General features: G+C 42.0%; 1 protein-coding gene across 1 annotated transcript in view; it reads left to right on the top strand.

Moving 5' to 3' along the window:
• CPVL (carboxypeptidase vitellogenic like) overlaps positions 1-4,660 on the top strand; it is a 1,072,295-nt gene extending 1,067,635 nt beyond the window's left edge. Inside the window, exon 13 of the mRNA XM_069648246.1 lies at positions 4,342-4,660. Within this exon, the coding sequence (XP_069504347.1) occupies positions 4,342-4,449 (108 nt within the window). The 3' untranslated portion in view covers positions 4,450-4,660. The remainder of the gene's footprint in view (positions 1-4,341) is intronic.
• The last annotated feature ends 9,447 nt before the right edge of the window (positions 4,661-14,107 follow it).

Raw genomic sequence — 14,107 nt, 5'->3', positions numbered from 1 at the left:
CAGAGATACAGACAATTTAATAAAGGTAGATTTTCGGATTTAAAGTAAAACTCAAAATGACAGCTTGCAGCTTCAGAATTGACAGGTGACAGTTGTGCAGCTTTACAAATGACAGATGACACGATTTCTAGGAGGCAGTTCTACTTAGGTTAAAATAGCTTGAATTAGATTATTTTAACTAAGAGATTGGTTCCGCACAGTTCTGCTATTTACTCACAATATAAATTTGAAATAGGCCTCGTCATGGATCTGGTCAACATGTCCGGCGGCGGTTCTCTCTGCTTGGTGGGTCAATCAGGCACCGGTTCTGCTCACAGCGATCCAGATCTCTGGTCTGCTCACAGCGGTCTGGGTCTGGTCTGCGGTTCCAACAAAAGTTCTTGGCAGGGAATTCAAACAGCTCCCCCGGCTGTTGAATAGTTTGCAAATGATTTTAAGGATGCTGAGGCCTGCTGAGAAGAGTTCTCAGTTTGTGGGTTTAGGCCCTTGCTTTAAGTTTTGAAGTAAATTTCTGGTCTCTGAAGATTGATGGATGTGAAGTCTGGAGTCTCCCGGCAGAGCGCCCCGCAGAAAATGGAATTGAATTCCCTAACTGGGTTTCAGTGGCCCTTTTTATGTGTTTTGGAAGTGGGTGTGTGCGTGGCATAACTGAGCCTGCCCCTCTCTACTTGTCATTGGCCCAATTCTCCCCTCTCCCATGATTGGTGGAATTGGGTTGTGAGTCAGAGTGATGAGGTCTGTTTATGGGTCAGAGGATCCTCCCCTGGTCAATTTGCCCACAAATCTATATTTGATTCAAATACATATTTCCCAGGTACACAAGTGGTTGACATTGCATGTGCATATGGCACCTTGCTTAAGGTAGTCTTTGTTCCGCCTCTGGCGTTTCTAGGAGCTTGCATTCAAAAATGGCAACTTATTTTCGATTTTAGTGGGTTGTGCAATATGGGATTTTCATCAAAAATTATACGAAGGTACATTTCCCTTCCGCATATATCCCAGTAACTTTCCCTGTCTCTAGCTTAAACACATTGTCTACAATATTCATAATTAGCGGGGTTTTGCCCCAGAACATGGTACAAATTGGAGTTTGGACTCAAATTGTGAGGGCATTTTTCAAACTAAGACTCTCAAAGTTGTACATTCTTGTCATTTGGTTACAATAAGTTGTCACTGTTTCTATAAAATATATATTTGTTGCAATTCAACTCCCCAAAGTGTTTGGGTCTGCCTCCAGAAGTCTGGGTGGGTCAGTGATCACATGTCTCTCCTTGCTGGCAGAGGGCTGTTGACAGGAAACACTCAAAAATAGCATACCCCATTCAACAGAAAGGGTCTATTGTCTCTCTCCTCCAGGCTGAAGGGGAAACCCCCACCCTCACTCAGAAGGGCCATGTGATATCCTGCCTCCTGTGGTGAGTCTCTGGGTTGTTAAGAGTTCTCAGCCTCTTGGCCTCTGGGAACAGCAGGTGGCTAAGATTTTCAATTAACCAACAAGCTTTGAAGTCGCTGCCCCTCTTGCAACTCCTAAATAGAGTTTCCCTGTCAGAGTTTAGACCGCTAGCACGCCTTGGGGAATTTGTCTGTACTGCATCCATTTTTGAGTTGTCTTGAATTACTACATTTCAATAGAGTGGTCTTTTGCTTGATAGTACAGGACCCTTGCTTAACATTGTTTTGATGGCATCCTTACAGTAGAGTGGTGATGTGGAACCCCCCCACAAGAAGGTTGTATCTTTGGAGTGGTCTCGTGCCAACTGCGCAGTTCTCCTATTCTGGCGTGAATGTGGGCGGCGATAGCTCATCCCCACATCCACCCAGTCTATTGATTTAGTTTGTTCTGGGATAGAATAATGGGCGGCGACAGCTCATCCCCACATCTACCCAGTCTATTGATTCAACATGGGTCAAAACCCTTGACAAAGTGCTATATAAACCTAATAAATACAAATACAAAAAACATCACCTGGTTGAGGGCTTCATGGAATTTACTCCATGCTGGGTTCCCCCAGATTATGAACCAGTGAAAAACCGGTCTCATAGCAAACTCATCTTCCAAGGGGCACAGGTTGCACTCCATGCAGACCAAAGCTGTCGGGGCTCCTTGGGGCAAACTTATTTTCACTTGTGTTGATAGGCTTTCCCCATGCTGTACCCCACATTTCTGCCCCATAATGTACAGCATCTTTTGCTTGGGCTTTATAAACGTCCAGCACTGGTCCAACTGCGCCAGCACCCTGAGTGAAGAAAAACGAAAACATCTTCAGTGAGCCACAGTTGAGGGCCAAACCCCGACAACATGATCCACATGAAGAGCCCAACCACCATTAGAGGCAAATCGAATTCCCAGATAGGCATGCCATGGCACTTCCTCTAGTTTTGTTCCTCCTAATTTAACAGATTAAGGTTTGTGACACAGGTTTTTGGGACAAAAAACCATGACCTTTGTTTTTCCTACATTTACCCCAGTTCCACACACCTCTTGTGAAAGCAGGACAAAGAATAGTTTTTGACCCGAAGGAGTAGTAGAGTGAACTAGTACAAATTGTTAAGACTAAGTTCATCAATAATAGTATTTATATAGATGGAAAACAGGAGCTGCCAGTGGGCATTTTTGGCAGACCCCACTCTCTACCGGCAATGGCAATGTGGTGTCACCGGCAAAACTCCAACGAACGGTGGCTGAATTCCCAGAATATAACAAACAGATTGGGGTAAACATCGTCTCTGGAATATTCTTATCCACTAAGATCTCCCAGAGAGACTTCCTCGGGACACTGTCAAATGCAGTTCTTAGGTCAACAAATACTGCATATAAATTTGTTTTCAATGTAGACAATTTGTTTGTGAAATAACAAATTCAGACAAAACACTGGTCAACAATGCTCAAACCGGATCTAAAGCCTGCTTGGAGATGGTATGATGGTCTGTTTAATTTCTAGGTTGCCACTCCTGCATAATGTTACCCTGTGATAGAAATTACTGCCCAACCCAATTACTGTATGCTTTTACCTTATCCTTTAATGAATATAGTCTATTGCAGCCTCTACTGCGTGTTTAGAGCCGTGTAAACCCATAGGCCATTTCTTACAAAGATTATTTCCACCTTTTCCATTCCTTGAAAAATATGCATTTTTTTACGATGCAACTTGAATTCTCATGCATATGGTCGCTAACGTAGCATGAGAAATAGCTGCATCAACTTTTATCCTATGTTATTATGGTTTTTGAATGGTACCAGGAATTACAAACGCCAAGGACTAGATCTTAATGCTTGGGGATGAGGGATATAACCAGAGCATTGGCTTAGTTTTCTGCCATATTGCCTTCCTTCTAGATCTAGATGCATTTGTGAAAAAGAGATGGAGGGAGATTCCTCAATTGTTGGCCACTGAAATTGGGCATGCATTAAAGAACAAATTCCCCTTCATGTTGTTCCTAATGGACCGGGATGCAATTCTCCAATATAGTGCTGGGTGGGTAGTGGAGAGCAAATGGAATGTTCCAGGCAATTTCCTGTGCCCTGTATCTATCCCCTTTGACCAGTGTCCTGCATATATTTGCAGATTAACTGTCTACCTTTGTAATAGGAATGGTTGTACATTCCCTGATGTAATTGCCAGTAGAGGCAAACGTCACTTTACTCAAATTACCCTCATCGAGAAAGGTCCTCATAATGCAGTCCTTGTCTCTCTATATATATATATATATATATATATATATATATATATATATATATATATATATATATATATATATATATATATATATATATATATATATATATATTGAGAACAGCTTCTCTACCGCCCAATAAAAGCTCTGTTTGTGGTCTCATGCAAGCATGATGTTCCCAATTGCATCCTGAAATGTCTGGTAGGATGCTCTTGCACAAGTTCATCTAGCATGGAATAGTGTACCACTGAATCTCCAAAATGAAAATAACTTGGTCAAGTTGATTAAAATGTACACCACCTAGCTTTTTAGATTATTGTATGAGCTTTCGTTTTTGAGTCTCTACACCTGGTCCATTCTCCCATTGTTCTTGGTATACATGTGAGCCCTAGATAAAATATAAATTATAAAATGCATAATAAATATAATATTGATCAAGCCTTTCTAAGCATATTAAGCTCGCTTTCCGGTTATTGGAAGATGCTTATGTGTAATATTCAGCATTTTATGACTGTTGACAGTTTCTGGTAAATTGAATGCCATTTGTAGGGAAACTTACCATTGCAAATTTACCTTAGTTTCATAAGATATAGTACCTTTTTTTCAGTTTGGACCATTGGCCTATGTAACGAGTATTTCAAAGCTATTGTTCTTGTTATCCATTAGGTAATTGTACGAGGAGGAGGTCATATCTTACCATATGACCAGCCCGAGAGATCATTTGACATGATTCACCGATTCATCTCTGGATGCGGATGGCAACACACTTGCTGATCTTTTCCATTCACTGTGAATGTATTCCTTAAGTGTGAACATCATTTGAATAAAAAGAGAAGTACATCATGTCTGTTCTCTCAGCACGGAAATCTTACAATCAATGTAGAGCCTCGATTAAGTGTCATGTTGTTTGGATCAGATTTGTTTCCATTTTAATGCATTGAATTGTGTTGATTTCATTAAAGAATAAAACCAAATGATAAAACAATGTTTGTGTACCTTTTAAATTCTACAATAGTGGTTACGAATACGAGTCATTATTGTAAGCATTGGAAAAGAGCATTTGCACATCCGAACCACCCTATGCTGCATGTGTGTGCATTTGGTTTAAGCTTTCGTCTAGAAAAGTCTCACTGACAGTTTTATTAGAAACATTGGAAAAGTAAATATAGTGCATGTTCTTGAAAAAATGTGGTTATGGGTTTTATGAACATAAGTATGCAAACCCTACTAATTAATTCCAATGCGTGGAAGAAACGTTATATGTACAGGTAAGTCAGTTGACAAGGTTCGTCAGTAGTCCTGCTTATAAAAGTCTGCATGTTTGCAGTATTTAGGGGGAAACACTGATACAGCAATGCAAACTGAAAAGTACATACAAGATTTGGAACAGCTTTGCAATATAAATGACCATAACTAGGTACACATATAATGATGGTTGGGGTTGTGATTTCATTTAGCTGTTTTCATTTCTGCAAAGTACATTTCTACGTTGCACTTCTGTTTAGTAAATGTTATCTTTGGCAGTTGGCCTTAAAACAAATGTAAAATAACTTTGCTTAATAACTCTTCAACCCTTTCATGAAAAATTCCAAAGAGGTTCCACAGTAAACATTTGATGGACCTACGTCTGCATGAAAAATAAGACTTTTTCATGGACTACTTCATATTTAAATAAATGTTACTTCAGTTGCATTTGGAACAACAAGGTGTTTTCCAATAGGGAAAACATATTTTTTTGTGACAAATATCGAAATTGGCCACGTAGATATTTGTCCTTGCACTCTTCTCCCCAGGCTCTGTCCTCCCGTCCTCCCTTGGCACTCGCTTAACACTCTGGTACTTCCCCTCCCTCCCCTCAACCCTGGACTTCTGTTTACCGCACTTGCATGATCAGAATGTCACAAGACCTAGTAGAACTGTTTGTTTGTCATCCCTGTTCCACCCTATCCCCTTTGTCTTATGACGGCTTGAAACACCTTGTGTATAGGCGCATTTTAAAAACCCAATAAATATGACGTATGCACAATGACAAACCTGTTTTCCATTAAAAAAAATACATCATTACAATACCGTAGTTAAAAAAAATATATATATATAAAAGGTGTACACAGAAACTTGCACTAGGCATTACAGCTTTGATTTTAACTCTGGAATCTGACCTTGCCTCTGTCCTCCACTGCCCTGCTAGAACCCTGGTCTACGGTGAAGCAGGAATATCCAAACTGTGCCCGTGTCTAAGCATAATTGCCCTGGGAAAAGCTTCTGTACAAAATGTACATCTTTTATACAAACTGTACAATTGGCATACAAGATTTACAGTTCGTACATTACGCAATATACATCAATGCTCTTAAGACATTCACTCTTGCAACACACACTTTTATGACGCACACTTAGTGTGCATGCTCTTGCATCACACAGGCTTGTATGACACACGCACTGTTATGATCTGTGCTGCTACGATCTGTGCTCCTATGAACTGTGCTCCTAAAATACATGCTTCTTCGACGCATGCTCCTATGCCACACTTGACAAACCATCTTACCACACACACACTTATGAAAACACTTAACTACAATACCGTAGTTCAAAACATGAAAGGTGTATGCAGAAACATACTCTGTATATTGCATATTTGATAATAACTGTGGAATATTACCTTGCCCACCTCCTCCACTGCACTATGGGTACTCTGGCCTGCTGAGCAGCAGGAATACCCAAACAGTGTTTGTGTCCAAGCATAGTTGCTCTGGGAACAGCTTCTATACAAAATGGACATCTTTCATATGAACTGTACAAATAGACTTATGAGGTTCACAGTTTGTACATTACATAATGTACATTTCCTGAAAACTCGCATCGATACTCTTAAGATGCACACTCCTACGACTTGGACAACACACACTCCTACCACACAGGCTTCTACCACAGGCACTCTAAAAACACACACACTTATTATGCATGCCCTGAAGACATGTGTGCTCCTATGACCCTTGTTGCTATGCCACACGCTTCTATGATGCACACTGCTAGGCCCCTCGCTTCTATGAAGCACACTCCTATGCCACATACGACACACATTCTTACCAAACTTGCTCTTAAGACACACACACTTACACTACATGTTCTTAAAACACACGCTATTAAGACGAACGTTGGGCATCAATGTACATCTGAAAACTCACTTCAATGCTCTTACGACACACTTACCAATGGCACACTTAGTACGCATGCTCTTACGTGAAACATGCTCCTACGAGATGCGCACTTCTATAAAACAAGCTCTCCTATGACTGCTCATAGACACTCGATATGACATGCACTGTTATGACACATGCTCCCATGACACACACAACCATACCACGCATGCTCTTACTACACACACACGTCATTACAATGATACCGTAGTTCAAAACCATAAAAGGTGTACGCAGAAGCATACATGGCCTATTGCATTTTTGATACGAACTGTGGAATCTGACCATGCCTCAATCCGTAACCTCACGGCTGGTACTCTGGCTTGCTCAGCAGCAAGAATACCCAAACTGTGTCCGTTTCCAAACATAGTTGCTCTGGGAGCAACTTCTATGCAAAATGTACATCTTTCATACGAACTATACAAATAGGTGAAGGAGGTTTACAGTCGATACATTACGCAATGAAAACATGCATCAGCACTCTTAAAACAGACACATTGCTGCTTAACAACGCTAATTGTTTTACAAGCCTAACAAAGATAAACTTCTGAATGCAGTTGAGCGAGGGTGATCCCAGGTGCCTGAGTTAGGCCACTATCGGAGTGACTGGCCTTTTAAAAATGGGGTGAGTTTTTGGAGTAGTGGAGAGTTTTGGAGGTAAAAGCAGAAGGAAATTGAGGTGGAGCATGAGGGTAGGAACCTGGATAGAGATGGCCAGAAGGCAAGCACGAAGGAGGGGGGTGGCGAAGAGGAAGGTGATGGTGAGGAGGAACATTGTGAGGAGTCAGATGGCTGGAGAGGGAGCTAATGGGAAAGAGGAAGGAGTACCAATAAGTTTGGAGGCAACCTCAAGACTGAGACGAGGAAGTGCATTCAAGAAGAAGTTGAAGGTATCTTTAACAGGGGAGAAGGGTGTGTTCAAGAGGACACCCACATCTGACCCTTGTTAAGTGCTGACGTCTGCCAACCTCTGGGCACCGGTTTTCAGAATGTTTCAAAGGTTTGGTTCTCCCATTATCGTGTCCCTATTGGTTTGTCCACTACTAGATAGAACTGCTTCTAACCTAGTTGGCCCATTTAGTTTGGCCAACACAGAGTTACACTGCATCCTCCCTATCTCACGTTTCCCTCTGTATCATACCTCTGTCTCTGGAACACCGTGCAAACTCTCTCAGCACTCAGAGATATCTGACTCCTTTCCTGCAGGAGGTAAATACCAGATGAATTCAATGAGCCCTCTGATTCATAGTCTGCTTCCCCACTATGACCTTGGATCTGCACTTGTCATTTCTAAATGGGCCCCGAACTCCCATGTATGTCTGCTTCTTTGCTATGTGGGAACAGGTGAAGGTCATCTAATGTAGGAAATTGGCCCATGCCCCATGCCCAATCTTCACACCTGTCTGACGTTTTGGAATAAGGAATCCCTGCCATAGTGGCCCTTCATTAGTTCATTGCTCCCGTGGGAGTTGGTATTTTCCTGTTGCAGGGTGCATTCTCATGCAAAGCATGAGTGCTGTGTGTGTATGATTTCCGAGAGCTCCAATCCATGTCCTACCACAGGAATCGCAGAGCTGGCGTATGCCCTCTTCCAGCCCCTGATCCTGACCAGAGCCATGTGTAGACTGCTTATCAGGAGAAATAGTTTGCAGACTGTCTGTTCGCTGGCTCTGCACCAGTTTGAGGGTTTGAACAAAGTGAGACATAGACCAGGAAAAAAACTAAACAAAGTTAGAAAACAGTGACTTACAAAAATTAACACTTTCGTTCACCTTTTAACCCACATTTCTCCCCTCAGCCCACGTGATTATGCTGCAAGGCTTTAGGCATCTGGTGTTCACCTGAGGAAGGACTGGAAAAACCTCTGGGGGAATCCTTCCTCTACTGCCTTCAGGGGTTGCATCATGGAGCAGTTGTCTCCCCCTGGAGCCCAATTTTCTACAAATGGTGACAATTGGTGACTTTGTCACACCTTCCTGTGCAGCACTTGTGAGGAGGACGGAAGCAGCTCACAAACTGTCCAAGAATGCTCAGTCCAGGCATGTTATCTGGTTCAGAGCTCGATAGGAGTATCACATGCAAGCGGCATGGCTCTTCATTAAGGAAAACTTGCCATGGGGATTTGAACAGAATCCTAGATAACACTGGATGGATGGGACCACACCAATCTTCATGAAACCTTCAGGCTCGCACTCAAAGGTTGGGGACCGAAAGTTGTTGGGATCTATATTGGTGCTTAGATGGTTGATTTCCTCTGAACCCCCTGGCAGCTTTGAGCTGTTTCTACTCCCACAATCCCAGTTGTCATATGAGAGTGAGTCAGCATGGTCCGAACCCTGTCAGAAGTCATATTGGTCTTAGACGATTGCTGGTTCATATAACTGAATGCCTAAGATCATGCCTCTACTGGGCTTCGTGTTGCCCCACTGATTACCTGGTCAAACTCTCACTGAATGCAAAAATAGCTACCTACGCTACACCCTATATGAATGCACAAGTGTTCCTCTGTGCCAGAGTTGGACTATGGGTATGCCTGTTGACCGGCATACTCCCCAAAAGGACTACATGGGGATAAACGGATAGAGCCCCATCGGCTTTTTTATTTTATTAACCTGTATGCAAAAAAAGTCTTCGTATGAAAAAAGGGCAGCAGATTTTCCCTAAAAGCCTTTCTTATGAATGTCTCTGTCCTGCTTCATCAACATCTCTTCTTTTGCCAATAATGTAAGTAGTCCTTTGTTTGCCTTTCCCTCCTCCTCCCTGCTCTTTTCTCACTCCACTTACTGCTTGTTTTTCCTTCCCTGCTGGCCTCATGTGAATCACTACTGCTGTTAATCTTCATTTGCCTCTGCAAATCCAAGATGCATAACAGGATGACTACAGATCTGTACTGCTCATCCCAGGATTATACTACGCCTCCATAAAGGCACCAGTCGGGAAAGGCGCTAAAGTTGAGGAGAGGGGAAGTGAAGGCCAATAAAATACTGCTCTTCGATTTAAATAACTTGTATGGAAAGCTTAACTTATGTTCTTCTTGCGATTAAATTGAGAACTTAACGGCTGATCCAAGAAGTTGTTAGAACATGTATAGCTCTGAAATGATAGCATTACATATTATTCCCTGATTGTGCTGAGAGAAAAACAGTTTAGTTTTCTAGCAGTCACTGTTAACTCTTTCACAGAAGCTGCAAGCAAATGACAGTTCCTTTCTTTACAATTGGCTTTGTTTGCTTGCACCCACTGATATATCTTGACATCTTTGAAGGACGAAAGGGACCCATCTTCTACCGCTGCATATGCCTACAAAAACACCGCCCCCAAAAGCAACCTCTGTCTTGAGTTCCCCAGAGAGCTTTTCTAAGCACATGTGGAAGTCTCACCTTAACAAAGGGTCAAGCTAGCATCCAACAACAATCTCTTTCCCTGATGCATCTCTACATAACCTGCCTCCTGGTACTGCTCCTGCTTGATTATCATATTTCCTAGACGTTTGGAACTTCTCACACCAGATCATGGAGGCAGACCCTCAGCCACAGGAGCAGTCCTTTGCCAAAGCATTTGTTAATCATTATGGAGATTGCTTTTATGTTGTGGGGTGAAAGATAGCCCCTAAATTCTAGAAATCAAGAGGTCATTCATTTGTCCATGCCCACTGATGTATAAGGCCAGCACAGAAATGGTGATGTCAGACATGAGACCGATTGAACCAAAAACAGGCCTAAAATCTAAAGGAAAGAAAGTGGGCCTGAATCAGAAATGCATAGAGATGTGCAATGCATTTCAGCAAGGAATAGAAAGACGTGACTGACACTGCCATTTCACTCAATCCATGGAGAGCTGCACTTTTACTTGGAGACAGCTGTGCGTACATTATCTTCAATGCAATACCAGATTGTGCTCAGTCATCTAAAGTGAAACGGAGCTCATTGCAATTTACAAGAAATAAGTTTCCTTTTTATCTCCTCATCCAAATGAGAGTATGCAGAGAGAAGTGCTTCCTAGACTTTCAAAGTTTGAACAAGGTTTTCTTGGTTCCATGTGTTAATATCCCCGCAAAAATATCACCATACAAGAATGTCACCATATTTTTGCGACAATATTAAACCTGCGCCGGACACCCCCGCAACCCTCACATTATTTTAAAAGGAGCGGGGGAGAACCCTGCAACCCCCGCTCCCATTTACCCCAAAATTGATCCCCACTAATATCACCTATGGCTGTTCCCGAAGACCATATATATGGCAATATTATTGGTGGGGATAATATTACCTGATACCGTTTTCTCATATAACTGCCCTATACATATGGACAATCTAGAAGTGATACTGATGTATTTTGAAACTGTGAAATTAAAATATTACATATGGATAAGGCCCAGGTGCCTTATAAGATGTCATGTATAATACATTTCTGTTTGTTTAAAAGCCATTTGCGTGCAGGGTACATGAGACGGTCATTTCGTAACCTCCAAGATCTTTCCCTCTGCTGCCCTGAAGACACAGGCCTGGGTGTCAACCATCAGTCAAGGCTATTACTTCATAATGTAGAATGAAGTACACTGCTTAGATTTAAACCACGTGGGGACTGATAAGGCCAAGCCTGTTCTTGCAGCAGAAGTGACCTTGAGGTCACAATTCCCATAAAATGTCCATTAGGGTTGCTATCGGGGCCTTTTGGGCCTTGAAGATAAACATGAGCCAGCCTCTGCCTAGTCACATGTGTAAGGATAAATGAAACTTAGAGGAACAAGGGTGTGGGGGCTAGAGTGAGCAAGTCCTGTGAAGGCTGCAGTTTGATTAATAGAAACATACATTGTATTGCATACAAATGGCAGCGTAGATGCCACAATAGTCATTCTAGACTTTTATTAAAGGTGGTAGTCACCCCCTTTGAACCATACTATAAAGATTTGTGTGTGATAAACATAACTGAAGTTATTAATGAAAATTTGATTTGGGTCCTCCCTTGATTCCGAGAGATTTAAAAGTTGGTGTGAAGATGAAGGAAATCAGTAACCTGAAAATTATGAAGGGACATATTTTTCACTGATACAGCTCCTGAGTAAATGAAGAAAAAACAGATCTCTGCATGGCAAGGGCGTGCAGACTTCAGATTAGCATCATCTGATTTACCTTAAAATGCAGTTCTCAAAAATATATTAATACAAGTAAAGATTTGGAAATTTAGGGTGCTTGCCATGTTGATAAATTGTGAGTTTTAAACATGCCGAGCCCACTGTCAAATTGAGATGACGAAGCTTTCTCTTCCCACAGCTGTCCTGACTCACTCCCCCCATCTCCTTGTCCTATTAGCACACAGGTGGGAGGTGGGTAGAGAAAAGCAACCAATACCTTTTGCAGGAATCATGACAAGCTTGCAATGTAATTTGCCCTGTAAGTAAACCAGTTTGCATTAGAACTGGACTTTTAGTCACTTATTCTGGGAGGCAACCTGCTGCTGTACTCTTGCGAGAAACATCCCAGCAGAGAGGCCTAAATCTTGCATTGGAGACAGAACCAGGAGACATAGAAGCTGACTGGGACCCCTTGGAGGATGTCCCAGCGGTTCTCTGAGGCCCATTGCAAGGCCTCTCCTGTAAGTATAACTATCCCCAAAGCCATAGATTGTGTAGGCCCTACATTTTTCAAGTGTTTTAGGTATTTCCCTATAGCTAAATATCCTGTTTGTGTAGATCCTTAGCCTATTTAATTAAAGTAAATCAATTAATTGAAATCACAGGATGTGCTTGATGGCATTCGAAACCAACAGTGTGCTTTGAGCCAGAATAGACACAAAGAATTAATCCCAAAACCCTGTTCCCACTTGAGTGTGCAGGGTGAAAAACAAAATTCCCCATCGATTCCCCTTCATTTTAAATCAGAAGTGTTTAGCCTGGTTGCATGTGCATGGTGCAAAACGAAATTGCCCACTTGTTCCCATTGAGCTCTGACCAAAACCACAAAGCCCTGCCTGTTCTTTTTAGGTGTGGCAAAACGAAATTCCCATTGCTTTTCTGCCCCTCATATTGCATCTGTGGTAACAAGTAGAAAAATATTTTGCCTCTTGAATCCCCTTTTTCCAAAAGAGTTCATTTTATTAAAACCCTAAAACGATTTTGCCATTGTGTTCCCACTCTGTGCCACTGGCCTTCACTTCAGAGGGGTCAAGTCTAATTGATGTTTGGAGGTGGGGGTTGCGGGAAGAAAAGTATTATAACCAAATTGGCAATCACAATGTGTCTTGAATTATTCTTTTTCTGTATTGGTAGGTGATTTAAAAAGAAATAATTGTGACTGCATATCTGTGTTGTCTTTGTGTTGGTGCCTTTACGGAAGTCATTTTTGTTCTTGTGTTGCCACAGCACTGGTGGCTGATGTTAGTCTGCTTGTCAAATTTGCTTTAAATAAATTAATAAATTATATATATTCTGACTACAGACCGGCCTGGTTCTTAGTCCCTTGTGGCACCGGGTGCATGTTGGGGTTGGGTTTGTGACGGGTTGGAGGCTTTAACAAATTGAACCGTAATAAAACTAATAGTGCTTTATTGTGCGCTGGGGGGAATGGGGGATGAACTCTCCGAGTCGAGTGTGACCGCGTAATAAACCGCAACAATGTGACATAGCAAGATCCCTGCCGGCAATGAAGGAATGTAGCCCAGTGTTAAATCAGATCTCTTATCACCAGACAATTTAGCTAGTTATTAAAATCACTTCCATTTCAAGCATGAGCTATGTTCTTGTTTCTATTGTTGCTTTTACAATAGCCAGGCCAGCTATGCTTTCTGACCTTGAAAGACATAACAGGCCTTGAGTGAAAAAGTACAGGAACAGGTCCTGACAACACATTCTCTTAACAGAATCCTTCTGTTAACAATACATTTCACATTTAGTACACCCATGTCTATTTCTGATAATTCACGAGTACCCACAGCATTCATACAGTACTCACGCACTTGCATCCATCCACACCATTTACACTCTATTCCCACGCACGCACCTACGCTGACACTCCAAATCATGCATGCATGCACGCATATATGCATACTATCCTCAGGTTTAGGACTGTTTGACTGAAAAAAATGACCTCTTCCTATCTGACAGAATTTATGTTGGTCGTTTTGTTGTTTGAAATTGTGGGGGTGAGACTCCAGGACCACCCCCCAACCCCACCTTAGCCTCTCTTACCCCACACTATATATATTTATTTTGACCGAAATTCAACAAAACACTATCA

This window comes from Ambystoma mexicanum, chromosome 2q, assembly GCF_040938575.1.
Source record: "Ambystoma mexicanum isolate Mex_15411 chromosome 2q, UKY_AmexF1_1, whole genome shotgun sequence".
Taxonomy (NCBI): domain Eukaryota; kingdom Metazoa; phylum Chordata; class Amphibia; order Caudata; family Ambystomatidae; genus Ambystoma; species Ambystoma mexicanum.
This window is presented reverse-complemented; position numbering and strand designations above follow the sequence as displayed.